Source organism: Pseudonaja textilis, chromosome 5, assembly GCF_049901715.1.
Source record: "Pseudonaja textilis isolate UNSWEBS1 chromosome 5, rPseTex1.2, whole genome shotgun sequence".
In the NCBI taxonomy this organism is placed as follows: Eukaryota; Metazoa; Chordata; class Lepidosauria; order Squamata; family Elapidae; genus Pseudonaja; species Pseudonaja textilis.
In genome coordinates this window covers 64,648,054-64,670,097 of record NC_141994.1, presented here as the reverse complement: position 1 = coordinate 64,670,097, position 22,044 = coordinate 64,648,054, and the positions used below count along the sequence as shown (strand labels likewise).

At 38.9% G+C, this 22,044-nt stretch overlaps 1 protein-coding gene across 1 annotated transcript in view; it reads left to right on the top strand.

Moving 5' to 3' along the window:
* LOC113437895 (1-phosphatidylinositol 4,5-bisphosphate phosphodiesterase zeta-1) overlaps positions 1-22,044 on the top strand; it is a 57,569-nt gene that overhangs the window by 19,724 nt on the left and 15,801 nt on the right. Inside the window, exons 5-9 of the mRNA XM_087935496.1 lie at positions 1,097-1,328; positions 7,425-7,626; positions 14,011-14,155; positions 14,646-14,798; positions 15,211-15,432. Of these exons, the coding sequence (XP_087791622.1) occupies positions 1,097-1,328; positions 7,425-7,626; positions 14,011-14,155; positions 14,646-14,798; positions 15,211-15,432 (954 nt within the window). The remainder of the gene's footprint in view (positions 1-1,096; positions 1,329-7,424; positions 7,627-14,010; positions 14,156-14,645; positions 14,799-15,210; positions 15,433-22,044) is intronic.

The window sequence follows — 22,044 nt, the reverse complement described above, 5'->3', positions numbered from 1 at the left end:
TGAAATATATAAACAAGCTAAATAAAGTTGGCTCTTTTCCCTTTTTTGCTTGCCACTAGTGTTAACATCTCAACACTGGACATTATCAGTTGATATGATATCATTGTTATTACTGGGCACATAAATCAGCAGAGATAACTGTCAACCAGTAATTTTAACCTTCATAGTGGGGATATAATTGACTAATGCACAAAATCCACTGATAGACAACTTGTTGATAAGCAAAAAATGAAAAAGAACTGGAAAGTTTTGCTAGGCACTTATAAATAAAAGTTATTAGCCTGGTATCATGCTTACTTACCTGTTTATTTAATAAACTGAAACATAAAAACCAAACACAAGTTGAAGTAAGTATTCATTTCCTAACAGGTCATCTTAGATGCTTACAAGTTTGCTTTATAACAGCCCATGGCTATAATTATTACAATACTACTTTACATCAGTATACATTGAAATAAAGCTTTTCAATGGCATGGAATACAAAATATCCCCTCTACAGAAACCCATTCCATAAAGATTGAGAAATGTCTAAACATGACTTGCTTTTTACTCTGTTTCTGTTTTGAAAAAAAAACCCACTAATAACTGCTTGATTTGATGTCCTATTGAAAGTTGGAGGCTGATTATTGTTGGAATAAAATGCTGAACTAGTGTTAAGTTATTGCTAGAGGATTTTTCTTATGTTAAGTTTTAAGTTTATATGAACCTGTTTTTAAAAGACAAGATTGGGTAACAGAATTTGGTGAACTATTAAATCAAGCCTTCTATCTGAGTCCTCCAATTCAGAGGAATTTACTTCATGTGTCAATCTTCTCCAAGCTGTTAAGATAATTTGTGTTTGGTGAATTGGCCAATTAGAAATTCTGTACATGAGCTTGGGTGAAGCGGTTACTACTAACAATCTTACAAGATAACTATAAGCTTGGGTGACAATAGCAGTAGAAAGAGAGATTAGTCTCTTGGTACATAATGTCTTCTTGGTTCAAGTAGTATCTAAGATACTCCTTAGAAGATCCTTCTTCTAAGAAACTGAATATTTTTCATTTTTCTTTTTCTATTAATGATATGTGCTGTATATATATTTCTTTTAAACCAGACAAGTGATTCATTCAAGGCTGGAAATATTACTATAGAGGATTTTAGAAGAATATATCGTGCTATAGCACATAGATGTGAAATTCATGAACTCTTCACAATCCACTCTCCAAACCACAGAATACTATCGCTACCGAATCTAGTTGGCTTTCTCAGAAATGAACAGTTTCAGGATAATGCTGATGAAACAATTGCTTCTCAACTTGTTGCAAAATTTGAGCCCATTGAAGAAGGTATGCTGTATTTTTAATTTCTGAATATCACATTTTTTAATCAAATGGAATTCAGTAATACTACACATAATTTTAACATTTTTAAATGTACACATTGATTTAGAAATAAAATATTCTCGGGAATCTAATTTTCAAATATAAAAATATAGATCACCTTTAACATTGAAATATGGATTTTTCAATACAAATTACTTTAAAGATGGCAAAGATGGAATTGTTTTTCAGTTGTCATGCTAAAAATAATTATTTTATCTGCTGGCATTTCCTCATGGAATTGGGGAGTAGGAGAAGAGGAGAATAATAAATTGTGTGCTAATTTGTCCTGGTTTCTGAAGTAGCTTTGTACAAAGATACCCTGCTTATCTCATTATTCTTAAAAAGGCCAATATGTCCATATGGGGATTTTTTTTCTTTTAGTTTAAGCCAGTTGCTGCTGAAGCATAGTGTCCTTTCCTTCACTTGGTGGTTGAATTGAGAAATAATTGATGCTGAGATTTTTACAATACACATCTCCAATTACCAATGAAATGCAAGGAGTGAGGCTCTAAAATAAAAGGTAGCTGTAATTGAGTCTGGTGAGGATACCATTTTATGCATATTGCACTCAAAAACTACACTGAGATATTATGTAAAGGGTGAACATTTCCATCTTTGCAATATTTACATCTTGAAGATATAAATGAGAATATACATTCTGGAAAATTGCTTGGGGGGTTTCCCTTGCTGGGGACCCTTAGATACTGTTTCCCATATATACGGGCTTACATATAGATATAGGCATATGTATATGTATGTGTGTATGTGTATGTGTGTATATATATATATATATATATATATATATATATATATATATATATATATATACGCTTACACTCCTGGAGAAGCACCCTACTTTCAACCACAGGAGTATGCACCACCCCTAAGTACAAATTAATAATAATAATAATAATAATAATAATAATAATAATAATAATAATAATTCACCTGGACCCACAATGGCTCAGCCTAGCCATATGCCCCATCAATAGGACAATTATTGGACTTTTTACAGGAGGGGTTGACCAAGGGCCTATCTCCAAATACTTTATGCAGACAGGTGGCGGCCTTAGCCTCGGTGATATCCTGGGGTGACCTTCGTTCCATAGCACACCATCCACATGTCTGCAGCTTTCTTAAGGGTGCTGCAAACTTACGACCTCCTGTAATTCACCGCTATCCCACTTGGGAGCTCAACAAGGTGTTAACCGCATGTACAACTGGACTGTTCGAGCCTTTAAGAACCGCTACACTTTGGATAAAGTTGTTTACTCCTAAAAGGAATAATAAGAAAAAAGAACCGCTAGTCTCAAATTCCTGACATATAAGGTGGTCTTCTTAATTGCGATCACATCAGCAAGGACGATTTCCAAATTGCTAGCATTGTCGATGAGAAAGGACCTGTGCGTGCTTCATGCGGACAGAGTGGTTCTCAGATTGGATCCATCGTTCATCCCTAAAGTAAATTCAGCCTTCCACAGAGCGCAGGAGTTGGTGATTCCAAATTTTTTTCTGAAACCATCTCATAGACTGGAGCATCAATGGCATCGACTTGATATTCAAAGGACATTAAGCATCTATCTAGACCGCACGGTGGCATTTTGAAAATCTGAGGCTCTATTCCTATCCTTTAACCCATCCATTTTAGGACACAGGGTGTCGTCAACGACCATTGGTAGATGGTTGAGAGCCATTATAGCTAAAAGTTATGAATGCCAGTCCATCTCAGTTCCTAAGGGCATTACAGCCCACTTGACAAGGAGTGCGGCAACATCAGCAGCATGGGCCACTCAGGCTTCCATAGATGAAATCTGCAGAGCGGCGACTTGGGCTTCACCATCGCCCTTTGTCAGAAATTATAAAATTGATGTCTACGCCTCAGTGGATGCTTCATTTGGCAGAAGAGTCCTGCAGAGGGTCCACAGAGTTTAGGAGTGGATTTCGATCCAGACGGAGTCCCTCCCTAAGGACAGGCCAAGCTTTGGTATATCCCACTTCTGGATGCTCTGAACAGCTCATGGGAGAAAGGGCATTGGTACTTACCTGATTCGCCCGTTCTCTGTGAGCTGTGAAGAGCATCCAGCCCCACCCATTTCTTTCCGTCTGGTGGGGTTCCGTTCCAGTCAGGGATCTAGATTAGGTGATGAGTTCTGGACTTTGGCACTCAAGTCTTTGCAAAACTGGGGGACGCTGGGGAGGTGTCCCGTGGAGGAGGAGGAGCGTCCCAGAGTTTTAAGCCCAGCCTTTCCAGAAGATACTGAAGCACCTCCCCACTTCTGGATGCTCTTCACAGCTCACAGAGAACAGGCGTATCAGGTAAGTACCAATACCCTTTCTATTTCTTTTACTTGTAAACCACCTAGAGTCTCATCTTGCTGTGATGGGTGGTATATATATTTCATAATAAAAATGAAATAAATTAAGAAATATATTTGTTATTATTTTTGGTATAACAGTGAGTGGTATGGTGGCCTAGTGGTGAAGATGCTTGGTTCCCACTCAGAGGTTGAGAGTTCTAGATAGCGGCAAATGTTTCTCTCCTAGGACGCAAAGAAAATATATCTGCTGTGAACTCTGCATGGCATCAGGAAGGGCATCCAGCCAGTAAACGCTCAGCTCTATCCAGTCACCCCAACTGCAGCCTGAATTAAGGGATTACTGGGTTGTAAACAAGGAAGTTAAGTATAAATGTGTGAGTGTGTTTGTATATGTAGGCTGTTAGTTTAGCCTGACTCCTAGTAACTTCATGGACATGACAACCTAGGTTTTTTGGTTGACTTTGCCATTGCTGCCTTCTATATATTCCAGGAAATACTCCTTCAAACTTCCCATATTTGCTGTTCTGTAGCTTAGAAAAACATGTCAAAATCACTGAAATATACCATAGTGCAGAAAAACTAATCTTCCATCACTACATAGCATTTTTATGAGAAAAAAATGCCTCAGCAATTAATTTTGCTAAATTAAATTCTAAAATTGCTAAATTATTCTCATGGCTAAATAGCATGAAACTGCATGTCTAGTCCATTTGCCAGGAGTGACTTATTGCATAGTAGCTGTTTTGCCAGGGATTTCTCAAGTGGAGATTTTTGTTTTAAAGTCCTCTGTTCAGGAAGAATTTGTGAACAGAGATTTAATGTAAACTCAATAAATCTTGCAGGTCATCTTAGGAAGAAAGTATATTATGTTATAAGCCTACAAGCATACAAATACATTATTTATATATTTGTGACTGTATTTATATTTATAGGCTCCAAAAATGGGTATTAGATAATAAAGATTGTATATTAGCAAAATAAATAAACTGTTTCTTTCTTGAGTTGCTTTTATTATTTTTCTAGTCCTTTTTTGCATTAAAAATAGTAGAATATACAATTTTTGTACACAAGGAATGTAATTAAGATCTCAATACAAATAATCATATGTGTGTGGCTGGAGCAGATTCATGTCTGGGTCTTTCACTTTGCAGAATTTGGTGGGTCATTTGGTAGGCTAGATGAAAGCGAGATTCTGCTTACAAAACGGCAGTTTAAGTACAGTATCCCATAATTGCACATGACCACATATGAGTTGTCTTTTGCATCTGGGTGAGTATGCAAACAGAGCCAAAAATGGATTGTGAAAAGGAGCACACTTGTGAAAGATAATAAGCAAGCCAGTCTCCTCTGATCTGGCAGCTATAAGAATTAAACCTTGCCTTAAACATCAGAAACAGTCTTTAATTGCTGTTTGCCTTCATAACCTTTGCATTTGAAAGTAGTATATTTAATCCTGTTGTCTTCTTAGCTTCTTAGCACAAATTTGATGCAACAACAGCATCAAATTTGTATAGTAGAGACCTGTTAGAACAGTAATAACAGCATGCATGTGGAGCGTGGCAGTATAAGATGCAGTAGATAAAAACAGACCATACGCTACATATACATTCTGCTTGCAGCATTGAAATAGAAGGGTGAGAGATGGTATATTGTCTTCAGGAGTGTAGTTTATATACTGTTTAACATTTTGAAGTATCTATAACAATGAATGCAATAATTTAATTAGTTGCAGCTTACTTGTCCTGGGGTCTTAGATGTAGGAAAGTGTCCTCCCTGAAAAATACAGTTACTCTCTTCCTAAAGAACTTGTAGCCTAAGAAAGTGAGCCTTGGAAATAATTGGGATCAAAAGGGAAGAATAAAAGTAAAGTATGCTTTGGATGGAAATAAAGCCAGTCATGCACTTCATACCCTTAAGCCCTCATTTTATTCGGCCTTTTGCATATTTTTAGAGAGTCCATTTTTATATCCTGAACCTTGTAAGTCCCAAATGCAAGACTAAACATATGAAACATATAAATAGAAGCATGTTATACACCTTTTAAAAAAAATCCAATAGATAAGTTTATGTGATCCATTTTTTTTCTTATAAACTAAAGAAAGGAAAATATTAATATCCCATCTAAACACATTTATTTGGAAAAACAGTTATTAACAGTAAATGTGTTTTATCTGTCTGCTCTTTTACAGTATTGCATGATATTAGTGTGACTAGAATTCCTTTCTTATGTAGAATAAATCTTTCTCCTATGCAACTTCAAATTTAACCCTGATATTGGGAGGCTCGGACTCTCATGATTAAAAATACCTTGAGGGTTTATAAAATGGGTATACATGCATAGAGATGGGCCAGAGTCTCTCTGGTCAGAGTCACTTTGTAGAGTGAAATGGGCACAAAATAAATTTAATAAATAAATAGATATGGCACATATTTATATTGCATTGGTTTTATTTCTGTATCTTTATATCAATATTATGTGATGGAAAGCAGACAAAACAATCATAATGCTGCTTAAGAGCCTTGGTGGTGCAGTGGTTAGAGTGCTGTACTGCAAGCTACTCTGCTTCAGCCAACTGCCTGCAATTTGGCAGATCGAATCTCACCAGGTTCAAGGTTGATGACTCAGCCTTCCATCCTTCTGAGGTGGGTAAAATGAGGACCCAGATTGTTGGGGGCAATATGCTGACTCTGCAAACAGAGAGGCCTGAAAAGCACTGTAAAGCAATATATAAGTTTAAGAGCTATTGCTATTAACTGACCTTTTTTTGAAGGAAATTCTTTGAACAAGTTTGAGATGTACTATTCTCTGAGGAAAATGTCACATTCAGAATGGGTGTTAAAATATCCAGTGATTTTAGGAAATAAAATCCTTTAAGTAAAGAATAATAATTGGGGGAAATAAGAGCTGTAGTATTGCTGTAGAATCAGAGGACAGAAGTAACTAAGGATACAGTTTTAAGTTTCATTGTGTTTGTAAAAATAATTTAAAATGGATGGAACTTAAGACTGCAATTCCTAGTTGAGTCCTACTGAACTATTTTCTAGACAAAATATGAATAGACATGCTCTCTGACTTGGGGATTGGCAAATTTGTACCTCCAGGCCATAGAATCAAGTGCAGCCACACATGCATCCATTTCTGCACAACCTCACTAAATTAAAAGAGGTAGAAATCTCATAGGATCATGGTGTCTTTTGTCATTTTGACAGTTTCAGATGAGACCTTGCAAGATGATGGTGCTTTATTTTGTTGGTATCTAACTTATTGTATGACAATCCATATAATGGTGCCTAGGTGAACATTCTGAAAGGCTCATGGGCATAGTATTAACTCTTACATGTGAAAAAGTTATGACAGGATTTATTGGTTTACAGTATATATTAAATGTACACACAAGTATGCAACATAGTATGTTAGCTAATATCAAATGTAGTTTGTGATCTGACTGATAATAACCGTGGCAAGACAAAGATACTGAGAGTGCATCAGCCAAAGCTCATGAAAGACATCACTCATTTACTGAATTGATTAAGTTATATGAGCATATAAAATATCTATCATATGTGATTCATTTTCTTTCAATTCTTCATCACTGAGCATAAGAACAGTTTAAATTTTCATATGTGATCTGACATTCTGTATTACAGTAATATATTTAGTCTGGAATATTTTCAGTTTGTTTTAATTCTGTTTGTGTCCATGCTGGAGATATATATGTGTTTGTAATGTTCTGGCTTTCAGCAAAGATGAATAAAGAGATGACATTTGAAGGATTTATAAGATATGTGACTTCTGAGGACTGCGCGATATTTAAAAGTGAGCACAGAACTGTTTACCAGGATATGTCCCGTCCGCTATGTGAATACTTTATTTCATCCTCACATAACACCTACCTCCTATCTGATCAGCTCATAGGGTCAAGTCACCTGTGGGGCTATGCAAGGTATTAGTATCCATTTTGAATCATTAGTTTAATATCATAAGTAGTACAGTAGAACAGCTTCTTCTGTTTTCCTGAATCTCATTTTCAAAAGCATAAATTAAAACATCATTAAAAAACCCACTGAAAACCACAAACAGAAAGCAAAGTAGTTAGAATACAATTCAATATGACAGATAAATATTTTAGTGTTGCTATCAGGTTTTGATTTAAAGGGAAGAATATACATTTTCAAAGTATAAATATACCAAGGAAACCCATATAGCTTATGCCAAAGCATGCTAGGGTAAAGTGTTTACTTTGCATAAATAGTCCACTGCATGATTTACAAACTCATTTCCCCATATTTGTGTGTGTGTGTGTGTGTGTGTGTGTATGTGTAGCGTTCAGAGTTTCTAAGATTTGTTAGAGCTATTTTGAGGCAGACCATTAAACATAATGAACAATAAGCATCAGAGAATAAAGGAGTGTGAGAACTTATAGTACTCTTGGGTTTCTCATTACAGAACTAGAATTGTACCATGTTTTGTGCTATGCTTTCTCAGTTCCAGGAGTTCTTTAATTTATGTGGATCGATCCTGTGCACAGAAGGAAGGACTAAGGAACAGATCGCAGAAGATTAGCAGCAAGAAGGAAGAAGAAGCACATTGTGCAAACACTGAAAATCTAGAATTTTTTAGGAGACAGTGCTGTGTATAAGGCTTAAGTAGCATATGCTAATAATTGAGACAGACCTCTCAAGAGTACAGTTTCCTGGCCTGAGAACAATATGTACAGAACTTTTTTTCACTTAAGAGGGAGAAATTTTTTTAATTGAGCCTAGCTGAACTAGTAGTACCTATATGGATGCATCCATCTCATTTTCCTGGCAAGAATATGGAAGTTGCCTTCCATCTATTCTCATGCTAGCCTAGAACTTTTGCATTGGGATTTTAGGATAGTTACTTCTGCAAATATTGATCAGGCCTGATGAATGTTTAGTTTTCTAAGGTAGGATACTGTTGTCCTTTTGAAGTGTCCACTTATGTATGATGAAACACATGCATACCATCAAAAGTTATAAATAACTAGCAACTAGCCAGAGCTGTGATGGTGTAGTACTGCAGGCTAATTCTGCTGACTACCAGCTGTCGGTAGTTTGGCAGTTTAAGTCTTACTGGTTGAAGGTTGACTCAGCCTTCCATCCGTCTGAGGTCGATAAAATGAACACCCAGATTGTTGGGGGCAATATGCTGTCTTGTAAACAAACCACTTAGGGCTGTAAAGCTCTGTGGAGCAGTATATAAGTCTAGATGCTATTGCTATTGCTAATATAAGGGGGTTAAAGGAGGACAGGACAATAAAAGATACAAGTCAGATAACCAGTTGTCTAAAACTATTTAAATGTTGTCAAAGATTCAGTAAGAGAATAGGAATATATTTGTAATAGCCCCAGATAAATCATGTTGCACATGGAGCCTTATGGAAGATCAAAAAATATTGCTTAAATGGTATTCTTCAGGATATGAAAGCTTATTAAAACATGCACAAGCCTTTTAAAATTTCCGTGTCTAGCACAGATTGAAGAGTGAACTAACATTGATCTTGTGAGACTTTTCCTGTTCTGAGCTGGACCCCCACAGAGGTACCAAATATTTTAACAGAAATTAACAAAATAACAGAGTTGGCAGGGATCTTGGAGCTATTCTATTCCAACCCTGCTTGAGCATTTCAGACAAATAGCTGTCCAGTCTCTTTTTAAAGGCTCCCAGCAATGAAGTATCCACAACTTCTGAAGGCAAGCCATTCCACTGGTTTATTGTACTCACTGTGAGGAAATGTATCCTTAGTTTTAGGTTTCTTATTGTTTAATTTCCATTTATTGCTTCTTTTCTTCTTGTGCTTTGGAAAATAGCTTGACCCCCTCTTTATGGCAGCCCCTCAAGTATTGGAACTCTGCTATCATGTCACCCCTAGTCCTTTTTAATAGACTAGATATACCCAATTCCTGCAACTGTTCTTTGAATGTTTTAACCTCCAGCCCCCCTTATCATCTTTGATGCTCTTCTCTGCATTCTTTTCAGAGTCTCAACATCTTTTTTATATTTTGACCAAAACCGGATGCAGTACTCCATGTGTAGTCTTACAAGGCCTTATAAAATGGTACTAATACTATATGTGATCTTGATTCTATCTTTCTGTTAATGCAGCCTAGGATTGCATTGGCTTTTTTGGCAAGTAAGGCACATTGCTATTATTTAATATTTAAGTGATTGTCCACTAGGACTCCAAGATCCTTCCTGCACTTACTGCTATTGAGCAAAGTTTCACCTAATCTGTGTATCTATATTTTACAAGAGAGTAGTTAATTGTTTCTGGGTAAGAAACAATTAACTGGTTTAGGAGGTTGGGTACACGGAAGAAAAGCAAACTAAGGATAGCTCCAGAACCTGTTTTGGAATTAGTTGTGACTTCTAATAATCCTGCTGCTAGTAAACTGTTTCTACTTTGTCTACTCTGAGAAAAGCTAACATAATAAATGTTTGCGCCCTAGCCCTCAGTAGTACTACCTTGACTGTATAGGGCTTCCTGTTATGTCTATCTTTAAAACAACTTTTGTTAAACCATGTACCTTATTTAATAGGTTCTGTCAGACAAAATGAGTGAACAAAGAATGTTAATAATAGTTTGCCAGTAGAGTTCAATAAAGACATAAAAAAGAAGAATGAACAGATAATCTCTCTATTTTGAAGAATTATATACTCAATTGTGAGGGGTGAAAAGTTTATCTCCTGAATAGCTGCTGAGTGCAAGAGTTGTGCCTTGAGACCTATTGATTGCTCAATCTGAGCATCTGAGGGACTCCTTTTTTCCTTTGACTCTCCTACTTGAGAAGATTTAGCTGAGGAAGTAGATGCAGTAGAAACAGGAAATAGCCATTTAATATTATTTTTCTCAATGTGAAGGGAAATTAAATTTTAATATAATTGATCGTGTGCTTCAGAAAAGTGGATTTCAATAAATTCAGAGCAAGTTGAATGGATTCCGTTTTCAGAAGAAACTAATGGAAAAAAATAAGTTCAAGATGGATGAGAATTCCAGGAGATACTAAAAGCATAACTGCAAATAATTCCTATTAGAAAAAAAGAGTGGACATAGAAGAAACTAATATAGGTGTATTCCTCAACCTACAAGCACAATTGATTCCAAAATTTCCATTGCTAAGCAAGACTGATGTAAGTGAATTTTGCCCCATTTTACCACTTTTCTTGCCACAGTTGTTAAGTGAATCACTGCAGCTATTTTGTTAGCATGGTTGGTAAGTGAATCTGGCTTCCTCATTGACTTGTTAGAAAGTCACAAAAGATGATCACATGACCCCGGGAAATTGCAACCATCATAAATATGAGCTAGTTGCCTAGCATCCAAATTTTGATCATATGGCTATGGGGATGCTACAACAGCTGTAAGTGTGAAAAATGATTATAAGTCCATTTTTCCCCCAGTGCCTTTGTAACTTGAACAGTCACCAAACAAATGGTTGTAAGTCAAGATCTACCTGTATAACATACACAAAATGCTAATCAGAATTCTGAAAACAAAAAAGAGCATATATAAGAGAGAGACATGTAACTAAAGAAGAATATATATTAACAGATAACAGATAATCAGAGTTGGAAGAGACCTTGTAAGTCATCTAGTCCAACCCCCCGCCCAAGTGAGAAACCCTACACGATTTCTGACAAATGGCAGTCCAATCTCTTCTTGAAAGTCTCAAGTGATGGTGCTCCCACAACTTCCGAGGGCAAGCTGTTCCATTGGTTGATTGTTCTCACTGTCAGAAAGTTTCTCCTTATTTCCAGATTAAATCTCTCCTTGTTCAGTTTCCATCCATTATTCCTTGTCTGGCCTACAGGTGCTTTAGAAAATATTGATAGCCTGGAAGTATAAAGAATGCTAGAAAAATAAATAGGCTCCTTTTCAAAATTAAAAAATACAAAACTGTTTAGTAAAAATGACAATACTAAAACCTCTTTACTTTGAGTAAAAGGCCATGAATTACACTGTAGAATTCTAAAATAATTTTATGATGTGTGGTAGAATCTTTATGTATTCTCTTTGACAAATAATGGAAAACTGAAATGCCATACAATTGGAAAATGTAGTTATCTACTGTATGTACTGCATATACTGTATGTACTGTATTCAAAAAGTGGGAAAAGTAGATGTAATGAACTGAAGATTAGTTAGTGCGATACCAAATAGCAGATCATATAGGATTACCTGTATTGTTTAATATCTTGAAATAACATGTATTTACCAGAAGGCAATATACATTTATCAAGATCAAACCTTGTCAGGCTAATATTTTAATTGGATGGCTTGTTTAGTAGACTGTGAGAATACTGTAGACATAATATATAGTGACTTCAGCAAGACATTTGGTATACTACTCCATGTAGTGAACTGTGGGCTGAATGGAATAAAAATAAAATTTTGAAGCTGGTTCAAAAATTGTACTCAAGTGTTGTGCAAAGACTCTTTAACAAATTGGAATCAAGTATAATAACTCTTCCATGAAAATTACATAAAATTGAGTGGGATAATTGATATCCTAGAAAACAAAAATTAATTTAAAACAGTATTGATAGGTTATGGGCCGAAAATAACAAAGTGATATTAGACTTAGACAAATGCAAAGTCAAATCTACAGTTATAGATATTAAATAATAATACTTGTAAATATAATCTTGGAGTAATAATTAATGGCCAAGTGAATATTTATGCATGTTCAAGTGTCATTTCAGGCACAACTGACTAAACAGTATAATATCAATGTCTATAAAAAAGGCAACACACTTGAATACTGTGTCAATTTCTGGGCAATTTGTTTTCAAGAGGATGCAAATAAACTGAAAAAGATTCACAGATTGATAGAGTTAGAAATAATTGGGAATATTTAGCTTCTTAGAAATAGGGGGAATACAAGAGCATGCTACAAATACCTGAAAATATTTTCTCAGAAGGTCAGAACCTACTTTCAAACATTTTAGAGTTCTGAAAATGGAATAATGGATTTAAGTTAAGAAAGGCAAATTCTACTTGAACACTAGAAAACACTTACCAGTAAGAACAGTTCAAGGGTGGACCAAAGTACCTATAGAACTGATACACTTTCCCCTGGATATGTACAAATTGAGTGAAGATAATCCCTGTCTGGGATATTTTAATTGGGTTTCTTGTATTATTCAGGGGATGGATTCACTAACAAAACTAGCAAAATCACTGTCTATTAGAATAATTGTCTACGATTCTAAGGCTATATTTGATTGAATGAAAAATTAAAATTAAAGCCAACATTGGCAAATATTCAACATGTGGATTCCCCATTTGCCTTTTAAAGTATTTCAGGAAATGATGCTGTGTAATGAGTTTTGCAGTTGTTGGGATCTTAAAGCCCATTGAAATTAATGGGACCTAGTTTTATGTCCTTTCTTTGGGGTGTACAAATCTTAATAGTCTTGTCCTTTAGGGGCTCACAGTGCAATAGTCTTTTCCTAATAGCAATTCCTAGTTTACTTTCCAGAAGCTGTGGAAGCACAATTTGCACAGTGTACTACAGCAGTTGTGCTACAACATTAACTTTTGGGAATACTATTGGATAGCCCGCTGTGATTTTTTTTTCAGATAAATACTTGCTTTAGAAATTCAACTTCTTTCTTGGGGATTTTTCTGAGCGAACTAGTCAAGTTAAAAGAAATGTTCTACATAGAACATGCTTTACATTTTTCTTATATGTACAGTACTTAGCACTATTTTAGCCGCCAGACAACTTTTAATCATCTCTGGTGCTATAGTTATAAATGTTTTCTAAGAGTATTTTTCAACCACAACTTCCCATAGTAATAGCTCTATAATGTGCCATTTCAAAATGACTGAAAACATGAACTGTAGCATGAGAATCTTAAAATATATTTTCTATAGAGCAACATCTCTGTCTGTTACCAAAAATAGATTAACTAAATTTCGTGAAACAAATTTAATTTGTGTTGTGCAGCTGGACCAGGGCACTGAGGGCTTTCCTTTGGACTAGATGCTGACTATTCCCTCACAACTGCAGCTGAAGAAAGCTGGCATTGTCATAACAAGCTTTTAATGACAATGTTGATTGAGGAACTCCATTTATTTTAAATGACCCAAATTGACATATTACAATTACTTGGTGAGGGAAAATGTCCATATTTTGGTAGAATTTGAAATGAAAGTTTTTTCCACTCCTTTCCCCAGTTGTGTTAAAGGACATCAATTCCATGAGTTTTGAACCAGATTAAGAATGCCAGCAAATTCTTTTCATTTTTAGTTTCTCAATAGCAAATATATGACTTGATTTCTATTTTTTTTTTAAAGTGCTCTGATGAAAGGATGCCGGTGTCTGGAAATTGATTGCTGGGATGGACCCAATAATGATCCTGTCGTTTATCACGGATATACTTTAACAAACAAAATTAGCTTTATGACCGTCATCCAAGTGATCGACAAGTATGCCTTTGTGGTAGGTACATGTGTGACATACCTACCAGATATTTTAAGATACTCTTAATTAATTACCCACATGCCTTCAGACTTTTGATGGATGATGAGAATTCAGTAGCATAAAACAAAAAGCACTTACTACATAGGTCATGAAACGATTGGTTGGGCAGAAACTTTTCCTCTTAAAAATGAGTAGAACCAAATAAAAGCTCTGTTCCAACCCATGTCTGCAACTGCAATCGAAAGGAATAGATGAAAGAGGAGGGAAATGTATGGTTTCTTCAGCATGACTTTGTTCCTCTCGCTAGTGCAGACAACCATATTGAAAGGAAAGTAAGCCCTTTACAGAAGAAGCACTATGAGCTATTTACTTGGGAGCACTTTAAGATGCTATAGTATTTTTGTGCCTTAATGAAAATATTTGTAATTGCAACATTGCTTGTTTTAGTTGTATGTATTTTCTATTTGTGCAATTAAGTAGGTTAATAACTTTGAAACTGCATTTTCAGGTCTCTGATTATCCTCTGATATTGTCTCTGGAGAATCATTGTAGTCCTAAACAGCAGGACGTTATGGTGGATTATCTAAGAAGTATTCTGGGTGACAAGCTGGTTACATTTACAATAGATGAGACTATACCAACTGAATTACCTTCTCCCGAGGTAAACAATATAATTGTTACCATTATATACAGTATAGGGACTTTACCATCTTTTATTTTGGATGGGGTTGGACTGCTGCAGGCAGACCAGGTGTGCAATTTGTGGGTCCTTCTAGATGAGGGGTGTCAAACTCACTTCATCACGGCAGAGTCATGTGACGTATCAGGAGTTTTTTCCTCTTCGCTAAACTGGGTGTGGGTGTGGCCAGCACGTGACGCATCTGGCCTGTGGGGTGGGAGTTTGACAGCCTTGTTCTGCTCAAAAGTCCTGCTTGAGGAGCAGGTAGAAATATTTTGAAGGAAAGCTGGATACCTTTGTACTATATATTTCAATGATGTTGCAATTAAAAGTATAACTCACATGTTAATGGGAAGTCTTATTAATATATAATAATATTGACTTATTTTTATAGGCACTAAAATTCAAAATTATGATAAAAAATAAAAAAATCGGAACACTCGAAGAAACACTTGAAAGAAAAGATGTGGACAGTCATGGTCAAACAGGAGAATTTGAAGAGGAGGAAACAAGTGATGATGAGTCAAATAATGAGCTAAAAAGCCCTAAACAATCTCTGGTTAAGAAAAGACAAGCACGTTGGAAAAGTGCAGCTCCCCCCAGAAAGAAACAGAAAGTATGTATGTGAAATTAAATTTTCAAAGAAAAATAGATCTTAGTTCCCATTTGATTCTTAATGGTTAGGAAAGTTCTCAAAGGAAGATATTTGAACTTTAAAGTTGGTTTGTATATGGATGTGCAGTTATAAATCAGACATTATTATTTATCTCAAGCAAGTTTGCTATTTTTCATTTACCAGAAGTAATGAAATTTTGCTTTTCTTAGGGCTGTGGGCTGAAAAATGTATGAAAAAGAATTTGGAAAATGTCTGTGTTATTGCTTAAGTGATGAACTTTCAAGAATGTACCACTTCCAGATTCAGAACTTACTCTGTTCTCCCATGAGCTGTTCAGAGCATCCAGAAGTGGGAGGTGCTTCAGTCTCTTCTGGAAAGGCTGGGCTTAAAACTCCGGGACGCTCCTCCTACTCCATGGGACACCTCCCCAGCATCCCCCCGTTTTTAGCTCAGCCTTCATGGTAAGAGGTTGTGCACTCTCTGACTGGAATGGTTTCTGATTCAGCTACTCAAATTTCAGATTTGCTCTTGGGTTAATTCGGCTTGTAAATTTTCCCCCCAATTAATTTGGCGATTTCAAGGCTTGTGGCTCTATTAGGTTATCCCCCCGATCAATTGAGAGTAGCTCTTTGTGACAGGCGGAGCCTACCACTCCGCAGGCAGCCTGAGACGGCTGCGTCAGGCAATTAGCTTATCTATTCCCCCGGTCGTTTTATCTCTGTGATCTTGGCGGAGCGCTCGCAGCCGCAGCTTTCTCCTCTGTACCATTTTGACTGATAGGATCATTTAGAGAGTCAGCAGCAGCGGCTCGTTAAACTGCTCAGGCAATCAACATCAGAGATTTCGATGAAGTCTCATTCATCATCTTCAGGCTTGTGTCTTCGGCTCTGTGCTTCTCAGAGTGAAGGCTTGTGGCTCTATTAGAGTCACTCTGAGAAGCAGAGAGCCGAAGACACAAGCCTGAAAATGATGAATGAGACTTCATTGAAATGTTGCCTAGATACTTCCAATCTTATGCGGGAGAAAACCCGAATAACAAAGATATATATAGGCTTGCACTCCTGGAGAAGTGTTCTACTTTCAACCACAGGGGTAGGCATCACCCCTAAGTACAAATAATAATAATAATAATAATAATAATAATAATAATAATATTTATTAAAAAAATTAAAGTTAGAGGCACGAGAATCAGTCCTCCACAATGGAAGGTGACAACGTCTTTCGCTCCAAGACAAATAACTCCCGAGATAAGTCAGTGGGCTCCAAAAAGGCCTCTAAGGCGGCGGATAAGGATGCCCATAGATGGCACCAAGCCTTGGAGAGGCAGTTGCAGAAACGGGCCAGGGAGGCAGACAAGATGACTATGACACATCAACCTCAGAACCCAAGTCCATTGCTGGGGCCCTTGGACTTATCTACCCAGCCCAGACAGACTATCTCTGGACAGCCTCCCATAGATATATCTCCTCCAATGAGCACTGCCCGGCGAATCCCAGAGGCAAACTTCACCCCTATGGCCGCCAGTTTAAGACAGGAGGAAGGATTACCTGAGACTATCCCCATCAAAATGAGGCAATGGATGGAGATGGCCATAAAAAAGCGCATTGTGGCTGGAGTTCCACAATCCATCCAGACCAGATACCTTTCGGCTACTTCGGAAGTGGGATCACTATCTTCTCGTTCCTTTGCGCAGTTGGTACACCATCAAACTCAGGTATTCCCCAATACTCCTGACTTACCAGTCCAGGGTCTTCAGGAGGAGGTGGAATTAGATGACCAGGATGTTCCCATGGAGGTGGGGTCAGTCCATCAGATGGACTTGGGGTTGTCAGAGGCTGACCCACTAGAACGAGGAATGTCGGATGACGAAGGCCTCATTCCGGACCAACCTATCTTTTCTGGCCTTTTTCGTCCACACCTTTTTAAATCTTTACTGTTCAAAGCAAAGAACACTGCAAAACTAGGGACATCAAACCCTCATCCATTATCATCATGGTTTCAGGATGAACCCGAGGATCTAATATTCTCACAACCGGCTAATGAGGCAGAAATTATTCCTGTCCCTCGTATGTTTGCTGATTTAGTACAAATTCAATGGGCATCAGCAGCGTCCTACACAGCCCCAACAGGGTATGATAAACGATATTATAATTTGGCACCAGAGTTTACAAATTTTCTCAAAATGCCGAAGGTGGATGAGCCTATTGTGGCACTGGCCTCTTCTTCAACTTTTCCCAACGAGGCCGAGGAAGCCCTGAGACCGGTGGAAAAGAGAGCAGAATTGGCGCTCCGTAGGGCGCACGTTTTTGACGCCTGGGCCATTAGGGCAGCTACAGCTGCGTCTTTTTTCACACGGTCCTCCCTACGATGGCTCTTCCACTTGAGGGATATATTGCCGGCGTCAAATGTCACAGCGCACCAGGACATTGCTAAGATTATTGCAGCAGCAGAATTCTCCACCGACGCCACATTTAATGCAGTCAAATTCTCGTCTAGAGCCATAGCATCTCACGTATCAGCATGGAGACTGCTATGGCTCAGACACTGGCAGGCGGATACCAAGCATAAATGCAAGCTGGCATCAGCCCCAATATTGGGGGATAAATTATTTGGCAGTGTCTTAGAGCCCCTGCTTATTGAGAATAGAAACAAGAAAAAAGTTCTTCCCCCTCTTTTTCGGAGGTCTGAAAACATAATGCCCCAGTCCTTTCGAAGGGGTTCCTTTCGGCCCTACTATCAAGACCCATACATTCCCAGATCGCAGAGAACATCAGGCTACAGGCCCAGTTTTAGACAAGATAGGTCGGAGTCTTCTGATAGAGGTCAGTGGGGAGGCCAAAACAAAAGAAACCCCAGAGGTACTGGAGGCCGATTTTTTCGTTGCCCCAAGTGAGTCCTTGACAGCAGTTCCCATTGGAGGGCGGCTAAAATTGTTTCCTGATCAATGGGACAGTTCCACCTCTGATGCGTGGGTCAGGGACACTGTTAGGTTTGTTTTGGCGCTAGAGTTTCAATCCTCCCCCCCCCCAAACTTTTTCATTAGGAGCCCTAGGTCCACAGACCCCATTAAGAGGGTGTTGATGCAGGAGGCTATCAATCATCTTCTGCATATTAGGGCCATTAGAGAGGTCCCATCTGTACAATGGGATCAAGGCTGTTACCCTCTATTGTTTGTGGTCCCAAAGAGTTCGGAGGGTTGGAGGGCAATTCTGGACCTCAAACGTTTGAACAGATCATTGGTTTATCAAAAATTCAAAATGACTACTCTCCAGTCCATTCTGCTCAGCAGAGAACAATGTCCTGACCTCTATAGATCTGACAGAGGCTTATCTACATATACCAATTAGACCTGCTCACTACAAGTATCTCAGATTTTGCTATTGTGATCAGCACTACGAATATATCGCTCTACCATTCGGTCTTGCTTCAGCCCCTAGGACCTTTACCAAGGTCCTGGCAGCTTTGGCTGCCTCCCTCAGGATCAAATCTATTCGTTTACAGTGTTATCTGAATGCTATTTTAATTTTGTCATTTTCCAGACATCAAGCAAATTTGGATTCCAAGATTACTCTGGAGACCCTTCAAGGTCACGGCTTTTCCATAAATTGGGATAAATGCCATTTGACCCACTCAACTAGGTTAGTTAATTTAGGGACAGTGATAGATACTGTGGAGAGCAAGGTTTTTCTCTCTCAGGACAGGCTGAATAGCATCCAGTCTTTGGCCAGAGAGATCAGAGCCTTAAAGAGGGTTTCCCTGGCAGTTCTGTCTCAACTGTTAGGGAAACTGATTTCTTGTATTTCCATTGTGCCTTGGGCTCGATTCCATTCTAGAGATCTGCAATGGTTCCTGCTACCTTTCCAGCGATCCGGAAGAGCCACTTCCAACGTCCGGATAAAGGTACCGCACAATGTTCTCCGATCGCTGCGCTGGTGGCTGGAAAACACGATAAACAAGGGGTGCCTTTCAAGGAACCTTGCAGGGCAACGATCACAACCAATGCCAGCCTGGCAGGATGGGGAGCTCACTTCCAATCCCACACTGCACAGGAAACTTGGACTATTTCCAAACAATCACAAAGCATCAACCTATTGGAGCTGCGAGCAGTTCATCTGGTGTTACGCAGTTTTCTACCCCTTTTCCAATCACGCCACGTTCTGGTCTTGACAGACAGTATTACAACCAAGGCCCATGTATATAGACAGGGGGGTACCCATTCCAAACTTCTGATGCTGGAGACGGCCAGGTTGTTCAAGTGGGCCGAGACCAATCTGCTTTTGCTCAAGGCAGAGCACATAGCAGGGGCCTTAAACACACAAGCGGACTGGCTCAGCAGGGCCACGATAGAGCAGGCGGAGTGGCGCCTACACCCGTCTGTCTTCCAGGAAGCAGTGCGGAGGTTTGGGCAACCGGTGATCAATCTATTTGCCTCTCCCCTCAATGCCCAATTACCCCGCTATATTTCAAGGTACCCGACTCAGGGTGGAGGCCCTAAATGCCCTGCAATGTCAATGGCCTCCCAGACTTCTATATGCATTTCCTCCACTTCCTGTAATACCCAGGTTGATCCAGAAGTTATTGGAGGAATGAGTGGAATTGATATTGGTCGCCCCTTACTCCCAGGTGAACGTGGTTCGCGGACTTATAGGACCTGTCAAGCCAACCACCTTGGAAAATTCCACCATCAAGGGTTTCCCTCTCGCATGGGCCGGTACTTCACCCGGACCCACAATGGCTCAGCCTAGCCATATGGAGGTTGAGCGGAGCCATTTAAAGACCCAACAGATTTCAGAGGATGCCATTGCCACCATACAAGCATCCAGACAGTCCTCAACAAATCGTATATACGAGGCTACGTGGTCTGCTTTATGTCGCTGGTGCCGGGGGTCTAAAATCAATCCAACCGCCCCATCAATAGGACAATTTTTGGACTTTTTACAGGAGGGGTTGACCAAGGGCCTATCTCCAAATACTTTACGTAGACAGGTGGCGGCCTTAGCCTCAGTGATATCCTGGGGTGACCTTCATCCCATAGCTCACCATCCACATGTCCGCAGCTTTCTTAAGGGTGCTGCAAACTTACGACCTCCTGTAATTCACCGCTATCCCACTTGGGAGCTCAACAAGGTGTTAACCATACTTACATCTGGCCGGTTCGAGTCTTTAAGAATCGCTAGTCTCAAATTCCTGACATATAAGGTGGTCTTCTTAATTGCGATCATATCAGCAAGGAGGATTTCCAAATTGGCAGCATTGTCGATGAGAAAGGACCTGTGCGTGTTTCATGCAGACAGAGTGGTTCTCAGATTGGATCCATCGTTCATCCCTAAAGTAAATTCAGTCTTCCACAGAGCGCAGGAGTTGGTGCTTCCAAATTTTTGTCCAAAACCATCTCATAGACTGGAGCATCAATGGCATCGACTTGATGTTTGAAGGGCGTTGAGCATCTATCTGGACCGTACAGTGGCATTTGGAAAATCTGAGGCTCTATTCATATCCTTCAACCCATCCATTTTAGGACACAAGGTGTCATCGACGACCATTGGTAGATGGTTGAGAGCCATCATAACTAAAAGTTACAAATGCCAGTCCATCTCAGTTCCTAAGGGCATTACAGCCCACTTGACAAGGAGTGCGGCAACATCAGCAGCATGGGCCACTCAGGCTTCCATAGATGAAATCTGCAGAGCGGCGACTTGGGCTTCACCATTGCCCTTTGTCAGAAATTATAAAATTGATGTCTACACCTCAGTGGATGCTTCATTTGGCAGAAGAGTCCTGCAGAGGGTCCACAGAGTTTAGGAATGGATTTCGATCCAGATGGAGTCCCTCCCTAAGGACAGGCCAAGCTTTGGTATGTCCCACTTCTGGATGCTCTGAACAGCTCATGGGAGAAAGGGCATTGATACTTACCTGATTCGCCCGTTCTCTGTGAGCCGTGAAGAGCATCCAGCCCCACCCATTTCTTTCCATCTGGTGGGGTTCTATTCCAGTCAGGGATCTAGATTAGGTGATGAGTTCTGGACTTTGGCACTCAGTCTTTGCAAAACTGGGGGACGCTGGGGAGGTGTCCCGTGGAGGAGGAGGAGCATCCCAGAGTTTTAAGCCCAGCCTTTCCAGAAGATACTGAAGCACCTCCCCACTTCTGGATGCTCTTCACAGCTCACAGAGAACGGGCGTATCAGGTAAGTACCAATGCCCTTTCTGCATGTCTGCTATCTTTTAAGTTCAAGCAGGGCTGCCTCTTATTATATTCACATTTATAAGGATTTTTTTAGTCTATATCTAGTTTTGTATTAATACTTCAGTAAACCTTAGTTATGATTAAGTAATTGAGCTTCTTAAATTGTTTAAGATTATAGCAAGTTGATTTTTGGGCTTTAAATGATTCCAGGGTTTTTGTGTTGGAATGGATTGAGAATGTGATATGGAAAATTGAATTCAAATAAATCCAATTTCACAATCTAATCTTCCACAATGTTCCAAGCTAAAGTCTATTTTAGGAGGATAGGGCAATATTAATAGAAGCATTTTTTTTCTCTTTAAGGATCGTCAATCAAAAGTATCTGATATCCTTGTATAGATGTTGATAGGATGGTTAAAAGATAATTA